The sequence below is a fragment of the Crotalus tigris genome, unplaced genomic scaffold (genome assembly GCF_016545835.1).
Source record: "Crotalus tigris isolate CLP2741 ecotype Arizona unplaced genomic scaffold, ASM1654583v1 scf7180000017591.2836849, whole genome shotgun sequence".
NCBI lineage: Eukaryota > Metazoa > Chordata > Lepidosauria > Squamata > Viperidae > Crotalus > Crotalus tigris.
In genome coordinates this window covers 1,671,934-1,688,124 of record NW_024096497.1, presented here as the reverse complement: position 1 = coordinate 1,688,124, position 16,191 = coordinate 1,671,934, and the positions used below count along the sequence as shown (strand labels likewise).

The 16,191-nt window shown below is 37.6% G+C and overlaps 1 protein-coding gene across 6 annotated transcripts in view; it reads right to left on the bottom strand.

The window, feature by feature from the left end:
* Nucleotides 1-4,752: 4,752 nt before the first annotated feature.
* Nucleotides 4,753-16,191, bottom strand: part of MKX (mohawk homeobox) — a 57,637-nt gene continuing 46,198 nt past the window's right edge. For 4 of the 6 annotated variants that reach the window (XM_039364002.1, XM_039363966.1, XM_039364012.1 and 1 more), the window contains 2 exons: nt 10,162-10,195; nt 4,753-8,569 (listed from right to left, as the gene is read on the bottom strand). In XM_039364002.1, the coding sequence (XP_039219936.1) occupies nt 8,380-8,569; nt 10,162-10,195 (224 nt within the window). In that variant the 3' untranslated portion in view covers nt 4,753-8,379. The remainder of the gene's footprint in view (nt 8,570-10,161; nt 10,196-16,191) is intronic. The other 2 variants (XR_005559222.1, XM_039363978.1) reach the window with 2 other exon arrangements.

Here is a 16,191-nt window from a genome sequence, read left to right as displayed (position 1 = left end):
TATTAATGCCACTCTACAATGCCTTGGTAAGGCCACACTTGGAATATTGCATCCAGTTTTGGTCACCATGATGTAAAAAAGATGTTGAAACTCTAGAAAGAGTACAGAGAAGAGCAACAAAGATGATTAGGGGACTGGAGGCTAAAACATATAAGGAACGGTTGCTAGAATTGGGTAGGTCTAGTTTAACGAAGAGAAGGACAAGGGGGGACATGATAGCAGTATTCCAATATTTCAAGGGCTGCCATATAGAAGAGGGAATCAAGCTATTTTCCAAAGCACCTGAAGGCAGGACAAGAAGCAATGGATGGAAACTAATCAAGGAGAGAAGCAACCTAGAACTAAGGAGAAACTTCCTGACAGTGAGAACAATTAATCAGTGGAACAGCTTGCCTCCAGAAGCAGTAAATGCTCCAACACTGGAAGTTTTTAAGAAGAGACTGGACAGACATTTGTCCGAAATGGTGTAGGGTTTCCTGCCCGAGCAGGGGGTTGGACTAGATGACCTCCAAGGTCCCTTCCAACTTTACTACTACTACTACTACTACTACTACTACTACTACTACTACTACTATTATTATTATTATTATTATTATAATGTGCCCTCTCCCCCTTTTGTTTTTCAGCTGAACTTTTTAAAATGTTGGTCACAAAGAAACTGCTGATTGCTTTCCTACACACAGGCAGGGATTCAGTGTCTTTTATATGTTCTGTGGCCCAGAAAATACAGAAAGGTGGCTGGACAAACCCATAAGAAATTCTTGTCCAGCTGGACAAATGAAGCTTTTCTCAGCAGAGGTTGCCACCAGTTCAGATCTCTCAACTCCCACATTTTGCCCTTTTGTCATTAGCAGGTGCTTCCTTATTTTGAAGAGCCCTTTCTTTCCCTGATATCATGAAGCTTTTGTTTTTTGTTTTGCTTTTACATAAAGAGGTTTCTGTTTCGACAGCCCTCCTACAGGTTCATGACAGACTCAGAATTAAACTTCAGAACCTCTTTAGAAATCTGTCTTTTCCTCTGTCTCAAAAGAATGTCATATTGCATTATCCTAAAAGAAAGGAATGCCTCTTATTTATGGTTATTTATTTACAGCATTGTAAATCAAGCATGTACCATCAAATGCCAGTGAAAATTGTTGAAAAATCAACCTTAAAACTCTCAGCAGCAGCTCATAAAACAGCACTTGGCAGGTTTTAGGTAGTTATGGTTAGAATGACACTCCTTTAGGGAGTTAAGTTAGCCACAAGGACTAATGGTTAAGTACAGAGTGATAGATGAGGGCAAAAGTTGGGTGAGGCAATTTTGCAAGCTGGTGCACACTTGATGTCTTAGCACCTTGAGAATTGATTGGCTAAGATTAGCAAGAAAGAACTTGACCCAGGCCTGGGATGAATAAACACGGCTGTTTGACACATCCAAATCTGCTGCTGCCAAGGCATGACAGGAGAAAGAGGAGGAGGGCTCTGCTAGGCTATAAAAATGAACTTTCAGTGGCACAAGAGGCTAGATTTGATCTACATGAATGCTTTACATGAATGGATCTGAACAGTAGTCACTGTGAAATTTTCACTGGCTTGCTGCAAGTCAATTGCCAGTCAGGGTTTTGTGCACTGTCAGATTTCACAAGACCTTCCTTTAAAGAAATATTTATATATCTAGCTGTATGTATAGTATTTCTTCATTCATCATCATCAGCTTGATTTCAAAGGAGTTGTAAAAATAACTTGCACATCATGAGGGAGGTATATTATTAATATCATATACTAAAGCTACGTTTTTCAAACTAAGCAACTTCAAGATGTGGACTTCAAGTTCCAGAATTCTCCTTGCCAAGTTTGAAAATCCATGTATAAGACCATAAATCAGCCTTCTAGATGTGTTAGGACTGAAATTCCTGTTCCCAGCCAGAATGGCTAAAAGATGTGAACTCTTTTTGGACAATGACATGTTGAGTAAAGTCTCTAAGTTATTCTTGATCACATTAAACACTTGCAGACATACATCTTCTGAGCATCTGCTGGGATGATAATTTTCTTACACTGAACATAGAGGAGGGTTTTTGTTTTTGCAGACTAAGTCTGCTGTTTAAATGACGTTCTTTGGAAAGAAGACAGTCTATCAACAGAGAGCACTAATAACAACTATTTAGGTAGTTATAAATAAAACTTTTGCAGAAGATGGATATCCAGCTTAAAAAAACCTGTGCAGCATTAGTACATCTCCAAGAAATGGCAGAGAAAAAAAGAGAAAGTCTTGGGATCCTATCCAAAGAACAGAATGGAAAATAAAATTATCTGAAAAAAGATTCAACAAGACGAATGAGCTCATCCATTAGGGAACCAGACCACAATGGCTGAAAAATTCAGGTGCATTGATTTATAGCTACATTGAGATAGGTCTGATATCCATTGCCAATTGACCAAGCAGATATGATAGTTGCATTAAAAGAATTTGAGTTGGGGAGATTAAAGATTGAGATGTGGAAAATCTATCAATTTGTGTATCCATGGCCTTTCCCGTCTACTTTCTTAATTAATGCTAATCACTATCAATTAGTGATTGATAATAGAATTTGGAAACCTCAGCTCTGCCTTTATCCTGCATTTGTCCTAAATTATACTCAGTAATCATTACTGATTTGATAAAATTGCCTCACCTAAATGTTTTTATGAGAATGATGACAGGACTATTCCAGATTCTCCTGATCTCTTCTCCTAATTTAATTGATACCCAAAGCACTGCTATTAATGACAATTAGTTGAATGTAAACATAGCATTTTGTCTGTAGATGCTTTGGCTTCTCTCTCAAGCAAGCTTTCTGGGACATGCATGGATTTTTTAGGAAATTAGCCTCCCTTTAGAAAATAGAGACTATAGGACACTTTCAATAAATATAGATATACCTCTTATTTTTCCATTGCAAACATTTTGTGACCTCTATAATGGGTCCCTCCAGGAAAACAGTAAAGTAGCCCTATTTGGTAAGTCAGAAAGAGACAAAGGAGGTAGAAATGAACAGATAGAACTGTAATATTTCTTGCCCTGAAATCTCAACTTCATGGAAGATGTTGAGAACACTAGACAAACTACACAGTGTTCTTGAACCATTATTCTTCTAAACTTGCCATGCAACAAGGTAATTTGGGGTCTAGTTGGGTCAGTGCAATTCAGTAATAGTTTTTTTTAACAATAGATGATGAAACTGAACTGGCAGTGAAAGCAAACTACCAGTTGTTGAGCCAGGACCAAAAACATAAAAGATCAGAATATGACACACATGTCCTTTCAATGCTTTTAAAGCAGCCCAAAGCTTTGGCACATATTCCTGTATCATAACATGTTAGGCTTATCTTTCAAACACTTGAACACAACTCTGAAATAGTTTTTAGTCCCCATCTCTTAGGGTTTTGGAAATATAAAGAATTTCTATATAGAAATTATAGAAACCACTTGTTGCTATAAGGAAGCTCATTACTACCCACCATTAATTCCTTGAACACTTCTTTATAAACTTCTGGGCTATCAGCCCAAACCTTATTAAGTGTGCTTATATCCTATGAAATCAGTGGTCCTCGGCATGCTTAATTTTCTGTTTAATTGTATCTCCAATACTGAGAAGCAAGCTGAGCAGAATAGGTATTTGAAATCAACAACTTTTGGAATCAAAATTTGTTTCCAAACTAGCATGAGGGGATATATTTTTTAAGTTGTTTATGTTATTAAAATGAGCATGCCTGCTGAGGCAAAGACCAGCAAGTTTGCTGATAAATAACTGAGACTCAGTTCTGAGCATATTTCTGATGCTTATATTTGTGGCAGTAGAAGGATTAAATTCAGGGAAAATGAAAAAAACAAAATATCACACAAATGTTTAGCTTTACTTTTCATTGCCTAGAAATCATTTGACACTATCCTATCTGTTCATCTAATTGGAACTTCAGAAATGCCCAGACATAGTTGTCTTCAGGCATAGAAGATAATAAAACAACACAACATCAATTATTTCCCTGTACCTTATACCTGAAGGACCATCTCCACCTGGTTATTTCTACCATCCAATTGATCAGGATGGACATGCTATCTGATGAAGCCCAGAAAGTGAGCCCTTTCTGCCTTAGTCTCTATCTGATCTATCTCTGGGGAATTAAGATGGCCCAACCTTGCTGACCTGGTTTGGGACCTGAGGCTCTGAGTATAAAAAAGATTCCATCTCCTGATTGTGTTAGCAAATGTTGGTTGCGATATTTGCCTTACTTTTTGTATGGTATTTGGGGATGTAACTTTTAAATTTTATTTTAATATTGTTTGCCACCCAGAAACATTTGTTAAAATAGGCAGCTGTATACATTGATTAAATAAAGATCATGGAATTTCTGGATTGACTGTTTGTCACACTCAAATGCCGCTAGGAATCGTAGTTTGCATTTACTCTTGAAATCCAGAAATAATACTCTTACTTGTGTTTCTCCATTGAATTAAATTTGAAGATGCTATAAACTTGGCTGGTAGCAATATTTAGTTATACTACAAAATTAGGGCATTCAAAAGACAAGTTGCAACAATGGGGGATTTCAGTTACCCTCATAGACCCTCTATATTTGTATTCAGGCCACCACAGAAAAGGCAGATGTCAAGATCCCCAAATGACTGCACCCCAGAATAGACGGTCTTGCTTACATGAACCAGTATACATGAATCTCTTTTTTTTTAGCCCCTCTCCTCAAAAAGGAATCACGTGATCCACACCAGCCTTGTTTTGTATAGTAACATTTATTCTTTGGGTTTATCTTCATTCTTTCTTCCACATATTAGTAATTTTGTTGATACTGTCATTCACTTGAATTTTTTAAACAAAACAAAATGGAAAACATCTTACAGAAAAGTTTGGCAAGGCAGTTTATTTTCACAAAATAGTTAATAGCAGAATAATTTACAATAGTATGAACTAAAGCGAAGCACTTACTCTCTGTTTTTATTTTAAAAACTCACATTGTTATGAGAAAATCCAGTAGATTGGTTGTCAAAGCCATAAGTGTGGGGAAATCTCTTTTGCATAATGATGTAAATCATTCAAAAGTAAACTTCAGCTGTTCATACAGTCATAACATACAGTATATTTCCTGCTTTTTCATGTCAATGAAAACGGCCCCTAAAAAAGTAAATATATATATATATATATTTGTGTAGAAAATATATATATTTTTCATATCAAATCATTTTAACTATACAGTTTAGAAATAACCATCATCACAAAATTCTATGTTACATCAAGATGCATTCTACAAGTTACATCAAGGCGGATACCTGCTAGTTTATATTAGTGCAATTGGAACTGGCTACACTTGAAAATCATTCTGCATACCTGAAAGTTAGCTTCATCAAGGGATGGTTCTCCTGCCTCTCTCACATTGCTAGGAATGTCCCTCTACATGGAGGGAGTGCAACAGGTGCAAATCTTCTGCAGCCTATATCCACTGCTTCCATGTATACATGGTGACTTAGGAAGCTTCTTTTGACTATAGATGTTTCTTGCACAATTTAACCCCCACTTATCTTCCTCCTATAACAGTGGTTCTCAACCTGTGGGTCGGGACCCCATTTGGGGTTGAACGACCATTTCACAGGGGTCGCCAAACAAGGCTGTCCGCCACTTTTCCCCCCTTTTCTTTGGCCACGACCCTGGCACCCGGTGATGTATAAGTGGTTGGGGGTCACCACAACATGGGGAACTGTATTATGGGGTCGCGGCATTAAAAAGGTTGAGAACCACTGTCCTATAAGGACCCTACACAGTGCTGTCCATGATCAGGAAATTAGAAGTCAATTTAGACATGCGGTAGTTTTTATTTAAAACAGAAAGCTTTGAATTGTTCACAAGGTTACCTACCCTCCCAACAGAGTTTAAGAATGAAACCTGGTTGATTTTGTAATCCAGGTTAGATTTAATCTGGCTTACTTTGATTGGTTATACTGCCAAGAATCCAGAAAATTAGCACATATTAAAAGAATTCTATGCAGAGCTGTATGAACACGTCAAAGTATTAATTCATTCTTACCTGCTCTTCTGCTAGGAGTCCTATACACAAAGAACACCTCATGGATGTATAAACCTGACCATATCAGGTAAAAGTAGGCAAAAGTCTGGTGGATATTGAACATTTTAGGGAGGCTAAGGACCAGAGTGTTGAAAGGGTCACACCATGACTCCATATCAAATGGTCAGGACGGAATGTAAGGGAAAAGCTGTTTCCTTGTTCCTTCCACTGGGATATTTCTATATTAGAAATTATATTACCATTTTCATGCTTTTTACACTCTGAAGTGGTGGGAAGGGTGCTTTGCATTTGGGGGAATTATGGTCAAGTAGGATTTGAATACTGCCGCCAAAGAACTAAGGCTGCAGAGGGTACAGGTCACCCACTCCTTTTAGAGGGAGAATTCCATCAGGTGAGAACATGAGGAATTAAACATTGTTTCTGCCTTGTCTATCTCAGCTAACATATACTGATTTTTTTTTTTTCTTTTTATTGGCTATATATAGCTAGGCTGGGGAAAAAAGCAAGATTAGAGGTTAAATGATATTTTCTCAAAACTAGGTTTACAATTTAGTCTGGATATTGTTATTCAAATGTAACATTCAAACAAAGGAAAATAAGTTTGGTTTCAACTTTGCTAAACAAACTCTAACAATCAACTTTTTTCTCTAATTTTCTTTTACCACTCAATATAAACTATTTGGAGCTTTACTGTTGTTTACATAAGGGAAGGAACCTGATTAGAACATTTCTGGATGGTTGAAGAAAAATTTGATACACCTCCATAAAAACTATTTTATACAATTCACTTGACTCAATGGCAGTCAAATCTAGGGGTTTAAAATGTTGTTTTTAATGCCTAATTTAGCATCTATTTTAACTTTAAATTGAGTCAGTGCCACAATTTTGTCTGTTGTGTACCCCACATGTTTTTAATTCAGGCTTTTCACTTTATATAATATATAGATTTCATTATGCCCTTTTTCCTTCATTGAAATGGGGATTGCCTTCATTTGATACATTCCATACCAAAATAAAAACATTTTGGATGCATTAAGGCAATAACGGTTTCCGTCGTGGAAAGTTACAGAGCTCCAATGTAAATAATAAACTGAAGCATAGATTGATTTGGTACCAAAAAAGTGAGCTGCTTTGTTTACTTACATAACAGTTTCAATAAATCTAAAGGAGACTTCAAAAGGGAGGACTCTATACTGGATTTATTGATAGCTTTACTGCAACAAGAACAACTCTTAAGCTGTCACAGGATAGTTTTCATGTAAAAAAAAATTAAGCACTATATAAAGCTAAGAACAAGAACATTTTCATAGGTGAGATTTAATTTCTCTTTGACCTGCTATCTTGCTCTCATGCTCAACAATAATAAGAGTAAAAAGAGCAGTCAGTGAAAGAAGAGGCACTGTATTTTTTAATCATTTTGAGAAACAACAACATCCAAATTGCAAAGCACCTGAAACGAAGGCTGCTTCATATCTCCTATAAATGTGCTTGATGTTAGAATGCTTCTTAAAATGACTGAGGTTTATTTCTTTTTTTTAATCTGGACCCCAAGCTCTTGAAGTCATACTATCACACTTATCAAAATAATTCAATTGGTATCTTATCAAACAAAATATAGCAATTTGATTTCACTTGAGCAAAGCAGAGTATTGCCTGGTAATAATCAATTTTTCTTCCATGGTAAAATATAGCAATTTCATTTTAGATATTACTGGATCTCTAATTCAGATAAACCAAAGGTCTGAGGGCTTCAAACCAGCAATAATACCCTTTCTGACGTCAGCTTTGAATGGCCAGGATGCACTTAGAACTACATGCAAGGTTAAGTGTTGGGTGGTTGACATTTTGAGGCACAGATGTCTAAAGCTATGCCCACGTTGTAGCTTACTGTAAGAAAGCAAGGCACTTATTGTTATAGCAATGCAGATGCTTAATGTGCAGCGTGATTAATACAATAAAATAAGTTAATAATTTGACTTAAGAAGAAAAATGCAGGGGACTTCCCCCCCCCCCATAACTGACATGTTATTTAAGAAACAATTTAGCCTGAGAGAGTATTTCTTGATTACTGTACCATAACAGAACACAAATTATTGGGAATAGCTTTTACTCGCAAAGAAGAAAATGAATGAGAACCACACAAACCTCTTCAGGATCTTTTTGCTAGTGCTTGCTGGTGAGACCTTTTCGGTGAGCTACGCTCATTCTTATTCGTCCTGACTGTCACAGACTACAATAGGAGCTTCAATCCCTATTCTAGATCTTTTGTGATCTTACAAGAAAATGAACAGCATGAAAAAGATAGCGAAATCACATTTTCTCTTAAAATGGCATTGGCACTAGTGGAACTTTGACTGTCTTCACTTCTGATATGTGTGAGGATTTCTGAATGATACAGCTGGTTGTACCCTGCAGTTTGTCCTTTCCCTGGGCAAGATTGGTTAAGGCCATCGCTGCATTGATCTCCTTCCAATACGTCTCATCTTTGCTTGATCTTTTCCTGTTAGCTCCACTGAAACAAACATCAAGACATGTTTCCAAGTTTGTTAATTATTATGACACTCATGCACTCAAACAGTGAAACAATACTTGTCTCTATTAGGCATATAAAAACCTCTATTAGGCATATAAAAATAAAAGTACTTCCTACAGAACATACAAGGGGAAGAATCTTGCTTGTCTCTCCTGGTGCATCTTAGACCTGTTTTGAGAACAGAGACGGTATCTGTCCTCTTGATAGGACTGGACCTGAGTAGGGCAATTGGATTAAAAGGGAACATTTTTCCAATTAAGATTTTGTCTTAAGCTATTGAAATTTCCCCTTTCTCACATTGTGACGTACTCATCTTTAACCTTCCCACTTACTTGTTCCTGTCAAATCAATACAGGTATACAGATATAGTTCCCTTCCCCTGGTTCACACAAGACACAATTTTACCTGGTTTATTGAATTAGTTACAATGGATTGGGCTTATACAACACACCAAACAAACACAGCTTCTCAGCACCTCAACGTTCTACTGAATCAAAGAACCTTTGGCTTTCCAACACATAGCCTGAAAACCGTTATTTCTCAGGGATGACGGGATTTAAAAGTAAGAAAGCTTGTGATGTTCCTCTCAAGGGCTCCCCTCTCTCCCTCTCCCTCCCTCCCTCCCTCCCTCCCTCCCTCCCTCCCTCCCCCCCTCTCTCTATTTTTATGATTTTTATAAATAACTCAAGGCAGAAACGTATCTGATTTCTTCTCCTATTTTGCTCACAACAACCCTGTGAGATAAGTTGGGCTGAGAGAAAAGCCAAAAATCACCCAGCTGGCTTTCCTGTCTAAGGCAAGACTAAAACTCACACTCTCTTGGTTTCTAGCTTAGAACAACTACCTCTTTTAGCCTGACTGCCCCATCCAAAATTTGGTCCCAGCCCCTATCATCTCATGAGATCCAATGGTCTTTCAATATCTGCACCTGGGTCAACAGCCTTCTTCCATTGTCCTTTCCATATGAGTGGCTCTGTAAAGCAGCCTCTTCATTCAAACTGATGGAGACATTTTTATTGAATTGAATAAACAAGGGAAGGCCTGGAGAGTAGAGTTCCTGCATAGCTTAACTTAGCATCTGTTAAGTTTCACCTAACTTTAAGAATATTTTGCTTGTTTATTTGAAATGCTGCCAAATGCAACCTTCCATCTTGATTCTTCATACAGCTCTCCATTAGAAAACAATGGTCAGTAGCTGCAGCTCAGCACTTCATTTAAAAGAGTGTCTATTGTTAAAGAAGCTAAAGTGGTAAAGAACCATCCCCATATTCCGGAAAACTGGAGGCTTTCCCAGTTGGCCCATAGGCTTCCAGTCAAGCAGAAGAATGAGTCAACTGCTAAACAGAGAACGCCATGTGGACAGCAGAAGCATGCAATGTTTCTCAGCTTTGGCATCTTTAAAATGTCTGAACCTCAACTCCCCAAATTCCCCAGTCAGCATACTGGCTGGGGAATTCTAGGAATTGAAATCTTGACATCTTAAAGTTGCCAAGATTGAGAATGACTGCCCTAAGGACTCTTCACAGGGTAGGGACACCAATATTCAATAGGCAACGGAAAATTTTACTCACCTTTCACACTTGTTAGGTCCATTCTCCAAAGTTTCTGAAAAAATAGAGAATATTTTTTTAAATTTCCATTTTTATATCATTTTAGCATTAGTATTTTTTAAAGCAACAGATGCTCAAAATGATTTTTGTAGGCTTACTGAAGTAGAGTTCCTGATTTGATGTTATGGACTGACCCCCAGATTTACAGTAATTCAAGCGGGTCTGAACCCAATCCAATGATTTCAAATATATCCGATAAATGTGTATAACCATAATATTGTGAGACTAATCCACACTTCAGTGTTGATAACAACTTCACACATGATAAAATTCATATCAAAATTGAAGAAAATAACACAGATTTCTCTGGCATTTTTTTTTTTTTACTATCCTTGTGGCTTTTTGAGCTACAAAAGCACATCACTGCTAGTGTGAAGCATATCTCAAAATTATTTTGCTACTAGTTCATTTCCCTATTCCAATACTTTGGGTGGAGATATTGGATTGGATTGGATTGAATTGAATTGGCCAAGTGTGATTAGACACATAAGGAATTTGTCTCTGGTACAGAAGCACTCAGTGGCGGTGGAATGGTATTGATGTGTAGACGTTTTGCTGCAGAGCCTTTGGTACCACTTAGGAAAGTTCATTTAAAGAATGTCTTGTGAAGCCCCACACAGCTAGGTAAGTTCAAGAAACCAGGAACTACTCAGATTTCATTAGTGTATCTTTCTAATTACTTTGGCTAAATACAGATTTGTGGAACTGTAGTAGAAATGAGTTGGGGTGAAAGAGGCAATGGAGAAGATAATAAAAGTTAAGGAACTAATTTTGTTATGTTCTCCATACATTGTTTTTGGTACTATTAATTGTTTTAAATAATTTATTATTATGGTATTATTAATTGCTAATTATAATTATTAATTAATTTGATATTATTATTAATACAGCTTTCTCGACCTTATTTATTTGTTATATTTATATCTTGTATTTCCCCCAGAAGCTCAGCATATTAAGCTGTGCACTGCTCTGTGAGGAGTAATAGATACACTATGTTTATCTCTAAGTCAGTGGTTCTCAACCTTTTTAATGTCGTGACCCCCAACCGGTTGTAAGTTGAGGACTACTCAACCGGTCGTAAGTCGAGGACTACTCAACTGGTGCAGCACCGTTTGCAGAATGGGACTTTTGGCGGGCTCAGCAGGGCAGAGACAGCCCGGACAATTCCTATTGGCTTTTGAAAGCCAATAGAATTAGACTCTAATAGATTCAAGAGAGTCTATTCTATTGGCTTTCAAAAGCCAATAGAATAAAAGGGAGTAGCACAGCTAAGGAAAAGGGGGGGGAATGGTGGACTGCGTTGTTTGGCGACCCCCATGAAATGGTCGTTCGACCCCAAATGGGGTCCCGATCCACAGGTTGAGAACCACTGCTCTAAGTGATATTACAGATACTGGAAAATCATGTCCGTGAAAAAAGCAGGTGGTCATATTATGAATTGTGGAATAACTTACTTTTACATGGCTGCTTGTTAGATACAAGTAAAAGGTTATTAATATTGTCCATTATTTCCATAAGAGCTTTACCACATATGTATAATTTGGAAAGTGTTTGGATCCAGAGCCAATGTGTTGTTGTCTTCTGGGTGGTAGCAGTATTGTTTTTCTTCACTAGCACCAGTGCTTATGTCGTCTGATGCATGCTTGTGATAGGTGAGCCATTGCATAATTTGTTTGTGGCAAAATATGTCATTTTGCTCCGTTCCAACTAATCTATACAGTACTAAAAAACTTTCTTATTCTACTTAGGGCAGGGGTAGGCAACCTTGGCTCTTTTATGACTCGTGGATTTCAACTCCCAGAATTCCTGAGTCAGCCATGCTGGCTCAGGAATTCTGGGAGTTGAAGTCCACGAGTCATAAAAGAGCCAAGGTTGCCTACCCGACTTAGGGCAAATATTTCAAAAGTGAAAGGCCTGCTGAACGTAAAAAAGAGATCCATGAAAAAGAAAAACAAACACAGCGTGAATATTGAATCATATGTCCCATATTACAAAGCACCAGAAGCACATTTCTCTAACAATTGAGAATTCCTTGTTTCAATTCCAGCTCTTCTGCTCATTTTCTAATGGACTCTGGACAGTATACAAAACCAACACCACCCATAAAATCAGATAAACCACACAGACAACCCAGACTAAAAGCATCTAAAAGTGACACAGATCAAACAAAATAAAACCAGCAGGGCTTGCAACATTACAGTATGTTAAACCCAAGCTTGAGAAAATAATGCAAAACAACCCAACTGATTTTCCAGTTTTATTCAGTGCAGTTTGGATGTACAGGACAATTTTTTTTCTTTCGATTTCACTCCAAACAGCATGTGAAACTCATTGTTATTGCAGCAGTCCAGAAAATTGTTATAATCGGTGTTATTTGCATAATTATGTAATTGACATTTTTACAGTTTTCATCGTTATGCTACTTGCATAATTATGTAAAGTGATACAAATGACCTAAAAGTGGTGCCTTAATGACATAAATGTCAATTACATTTATTGATATAATTTAATGGCCAATTTTCATCCAAGATGGTCTGTTAAATCAAAGATTTACAGCAGACCCATTATCAGATATGGAAGGCCCCAAAGGAAGCAAGATCTTTATAATATCCTATACTAGCTGAGCAGGTGAGACTTTAAAGAAATTATATTAATTGTTAAATGTGCTCCATGTAGAGATAAGAACGTTCAGTTTGGGATAGCTAATGAAACTGTGGAGATTTCAAAAGAGGATTCTGCTTCATCGAAGCTAAATCTGAGCATCCTTTTCAAGTGATGGCTTCATAAAAAACTGGTTGTCCCACTTCAATTCAAATGATTAGCAATGCATGTGCCAAAGTTCCTCTTACTGAATCTAAGGCAGGGGTCCCCAATCCCCGGTCCATGGACTGGTACCGGGCTGCAGTATGCCAGCAACCGGTCTGCACAAACAAAGCCCCATCTGTGGGATGCTGGCAACACACAAAACCACACACTTTCCAGTCCATGTAAAACCTCTCTCTATGGAACCAGTCCCTGGTGCCCAGAAAGTTGGGGGCCTCTGATCTAAGGGGACAATTGAATTTAGCTGGTGTTATGTTAATTCTGCCAAGTGACACGTGATGCTTGGGAGGAACCACAGGAAGTTTGCTGTTGATCTGCCTAGGCCTAGTAATCAACTTCTGGATCTCTGAATGTTATTGAATTTAATATTGCAATTTCCAGCATCCCTCATTATTAGTTAGCTGGCTGGGATTGCTGGATGGTGTCGTACATTGCCTCCTTTTGGCATAATTGAATTGTGTGTCCAATGTAAACAATACAGAAGTGGTTATTCAGCAAGCTACATAGGGAGATGAATCTCTTGATTCTCTGCTTTCTAAATTTATTGTTTCATTTAGTAGAATCTGTAGGAAAATTTTGAAAAGTACCATTCAAAATGTGATCTTTTCTATAGGCCTGAGAATATCTTGTTCTTGAAAATTTGTTATAGAAAATCTTCATTTTCCAGTAGAGGAGAAGAGATCATTTTAGATCAGTGGTTCTCAACCTTTTTAATGCCGCGACCCCCAACCGGTTGTAAGTTGAGGACTACTCAACCAGTCGTAAGTCGAGGACTACTCAACTGGTGCAGCACCGTTTGCAGAATGGGACTTTTGGCGGGCTCAGCAGGGCAGAGACAGCCTGGACAATTCCTATTGCTTTTGAAAGCCAATAGAATTAGACTCTATTCAAGAGAGTCTATTCTATTGGCTTTCAAAAGCCAATAGAATAAAAGGAAGTAGCACAGCTAAGGAAAAGGGGAAAAAAATGGCGGACTGCATTGTTTGGCGATCTCTGTGAAATGGTCGTTCGACCCCAAATGGGGTCCTGACCCGCAGGTTGAGAACCACTGTTTTAGATCCATATTCATGCGTTGTTTGTCAATTAACCACTTAATCTATTAAATAATGTTTACCACCTACAAGAGTTCTATGAATTATAATTCAGGTAATTCTCAAGGTATGATTACAACTGAGCCCTCCAATTACAAAACACTCAATTGCTAGATGATGGGGAGATGAATCTCTTGATTCTCTGCTTCATCCTTGAGGATGAAAGACCCTTTTACGTTTTATGTTAAAATGTCTTTGGATGTAGCATCTTCTTAACTTGCTTGCCTCTGAAATTCTTACTGTTTTACAAGAAGATTGTGATTTCCTGGTCATCACACCTCAGAAAACATATCCATGTACTGAACAAAGACCAGTTACACCTAACCATGTTACAAAGATGTTCCATAATATTTTTTCCCTCATCTATTGTATCCCCATGATGTTGCATTCATGTTATCCTTAATCCATAAATTCATCAATATTAAATCATTCTTAGCTGTAACCAGTGCTATAACAGTATTCTAATATTCTAGGTCCAGCCGAGGGCAACCTCAAATTAAAATAAAATAAAAATTATTTGATTTATAACCTACCATTTACTCAGGAACTCAAGCTGGCATACCTAATAGTCTGGACTAATGCTACAGTTTCTCCGTATAATTCTTTTAATCATTCCATTGTGCTCAATACAGCCCCAGTTCATGATAAACAGTCAGACGGCAGTCAGGTATTATATAGAATTTTGTCCCTTTCACAAAGTTTTCCGGAATTTAAAGAAAAACTGACACAATCCCTGCCCTACAATTATTTTAGAACTATTTTGAGAAGTTTTAAAAAGTGAGGAAAACAGATCAAAGTGCTATAGGGAAATTTACTTTGTTTCATTTTGTATATTTGTGTGCTTCAAATCAACGTTGACTCCTGGTGACTGCCTGGACTAGTCTCTAAAATTTTCTTGGTGAGATTTCAGAATCTGCCTCCTTAGGGCTGAGAGAAAATGAATAGCCCAAGATTGCCCATCTGGCTTTGTGCCTTAGGTGGAACTAGAACTCCCAGTCTCCTGGTTTCTAGCCTGGTGTCTTAACCATGATATCAAACTGTCTCTCTACCTCACATAGATTAGGCATTATGTTAAATCCAATTTAGAAATTCCCATGCTGTTTCTAGATTTCTGTTAGTAAATCCAGATTAATTCTGAAGAAAGAGAAGTCTCATTATTCTACAAGGCTCTTAGAGAGGAAAGCCCTAATTAGAATTCCACAGTGATGCAGGTTGCTGGGATTGTGTTTTAAAGTTTTAGTAACATTAAAACCCCTAGGCAGCCTCCAAATGAATATAAATAAATCCACTAACATGAAGAACTAAAACAGAGGTGAACATCATGTTCAGGATCCACTCTGCTATTTATGGTTAGGACTTCAACATTCCTCTAAAAATGCTTCTTATTTGAGTCTTTTCAACTCCTGTAAATCCTTTGATGAGTCAGTCGCTACTTCTAGAGAAGGGAAACTCAGAAATTGCCAATGAAATCTGGAGTATTCTGGATTTTGGACAGCATTTTGCTTAATTAGTAGCCTTGTATCTTACCCTCAGATGAATATCTTTTTGGACAATTTTCGTGAATTACAGTGCTATGCCTCATTTCCTTACTCCCTACTCATTGTGTGAAAGATCCTTCGAAAGGGAGGGAAACGAACAGCTCAGCTGCACAGAAGGATGAGGAAGCGACTCTACATACAAAGAGTCTGTTATGTGTAAAAAGGAAAGCTAAGAAAAAAGGGGGGGAGAGAGCGAAAGAGAGCCCATTTTCTGATGACTTTCCACTATATTTCCTTTAGTAAACACCAAAGCCAAGACTTATCACTCACAAAGCCTCCTGGGAATCAAGTCCAATGCTTATTTTGAGAGTTTAGGCATTGCGTATCACTCCAAAAACATTAATTGGGTACAAAGAATCAGGAATTTTGCAAAAATTTAAACAATGGAATAATGCTGCACTGAATTATGCCACAGCTGGGTCAAATCATGCAAGTGTTAAATAAGTCACTCATCCAAAAAATTATACATCTTTGGATGTACAGTACATTAGATGCCAGATGTGTCTCCTTTTCCTGTCAAGGACAATCTTCTTTCACAG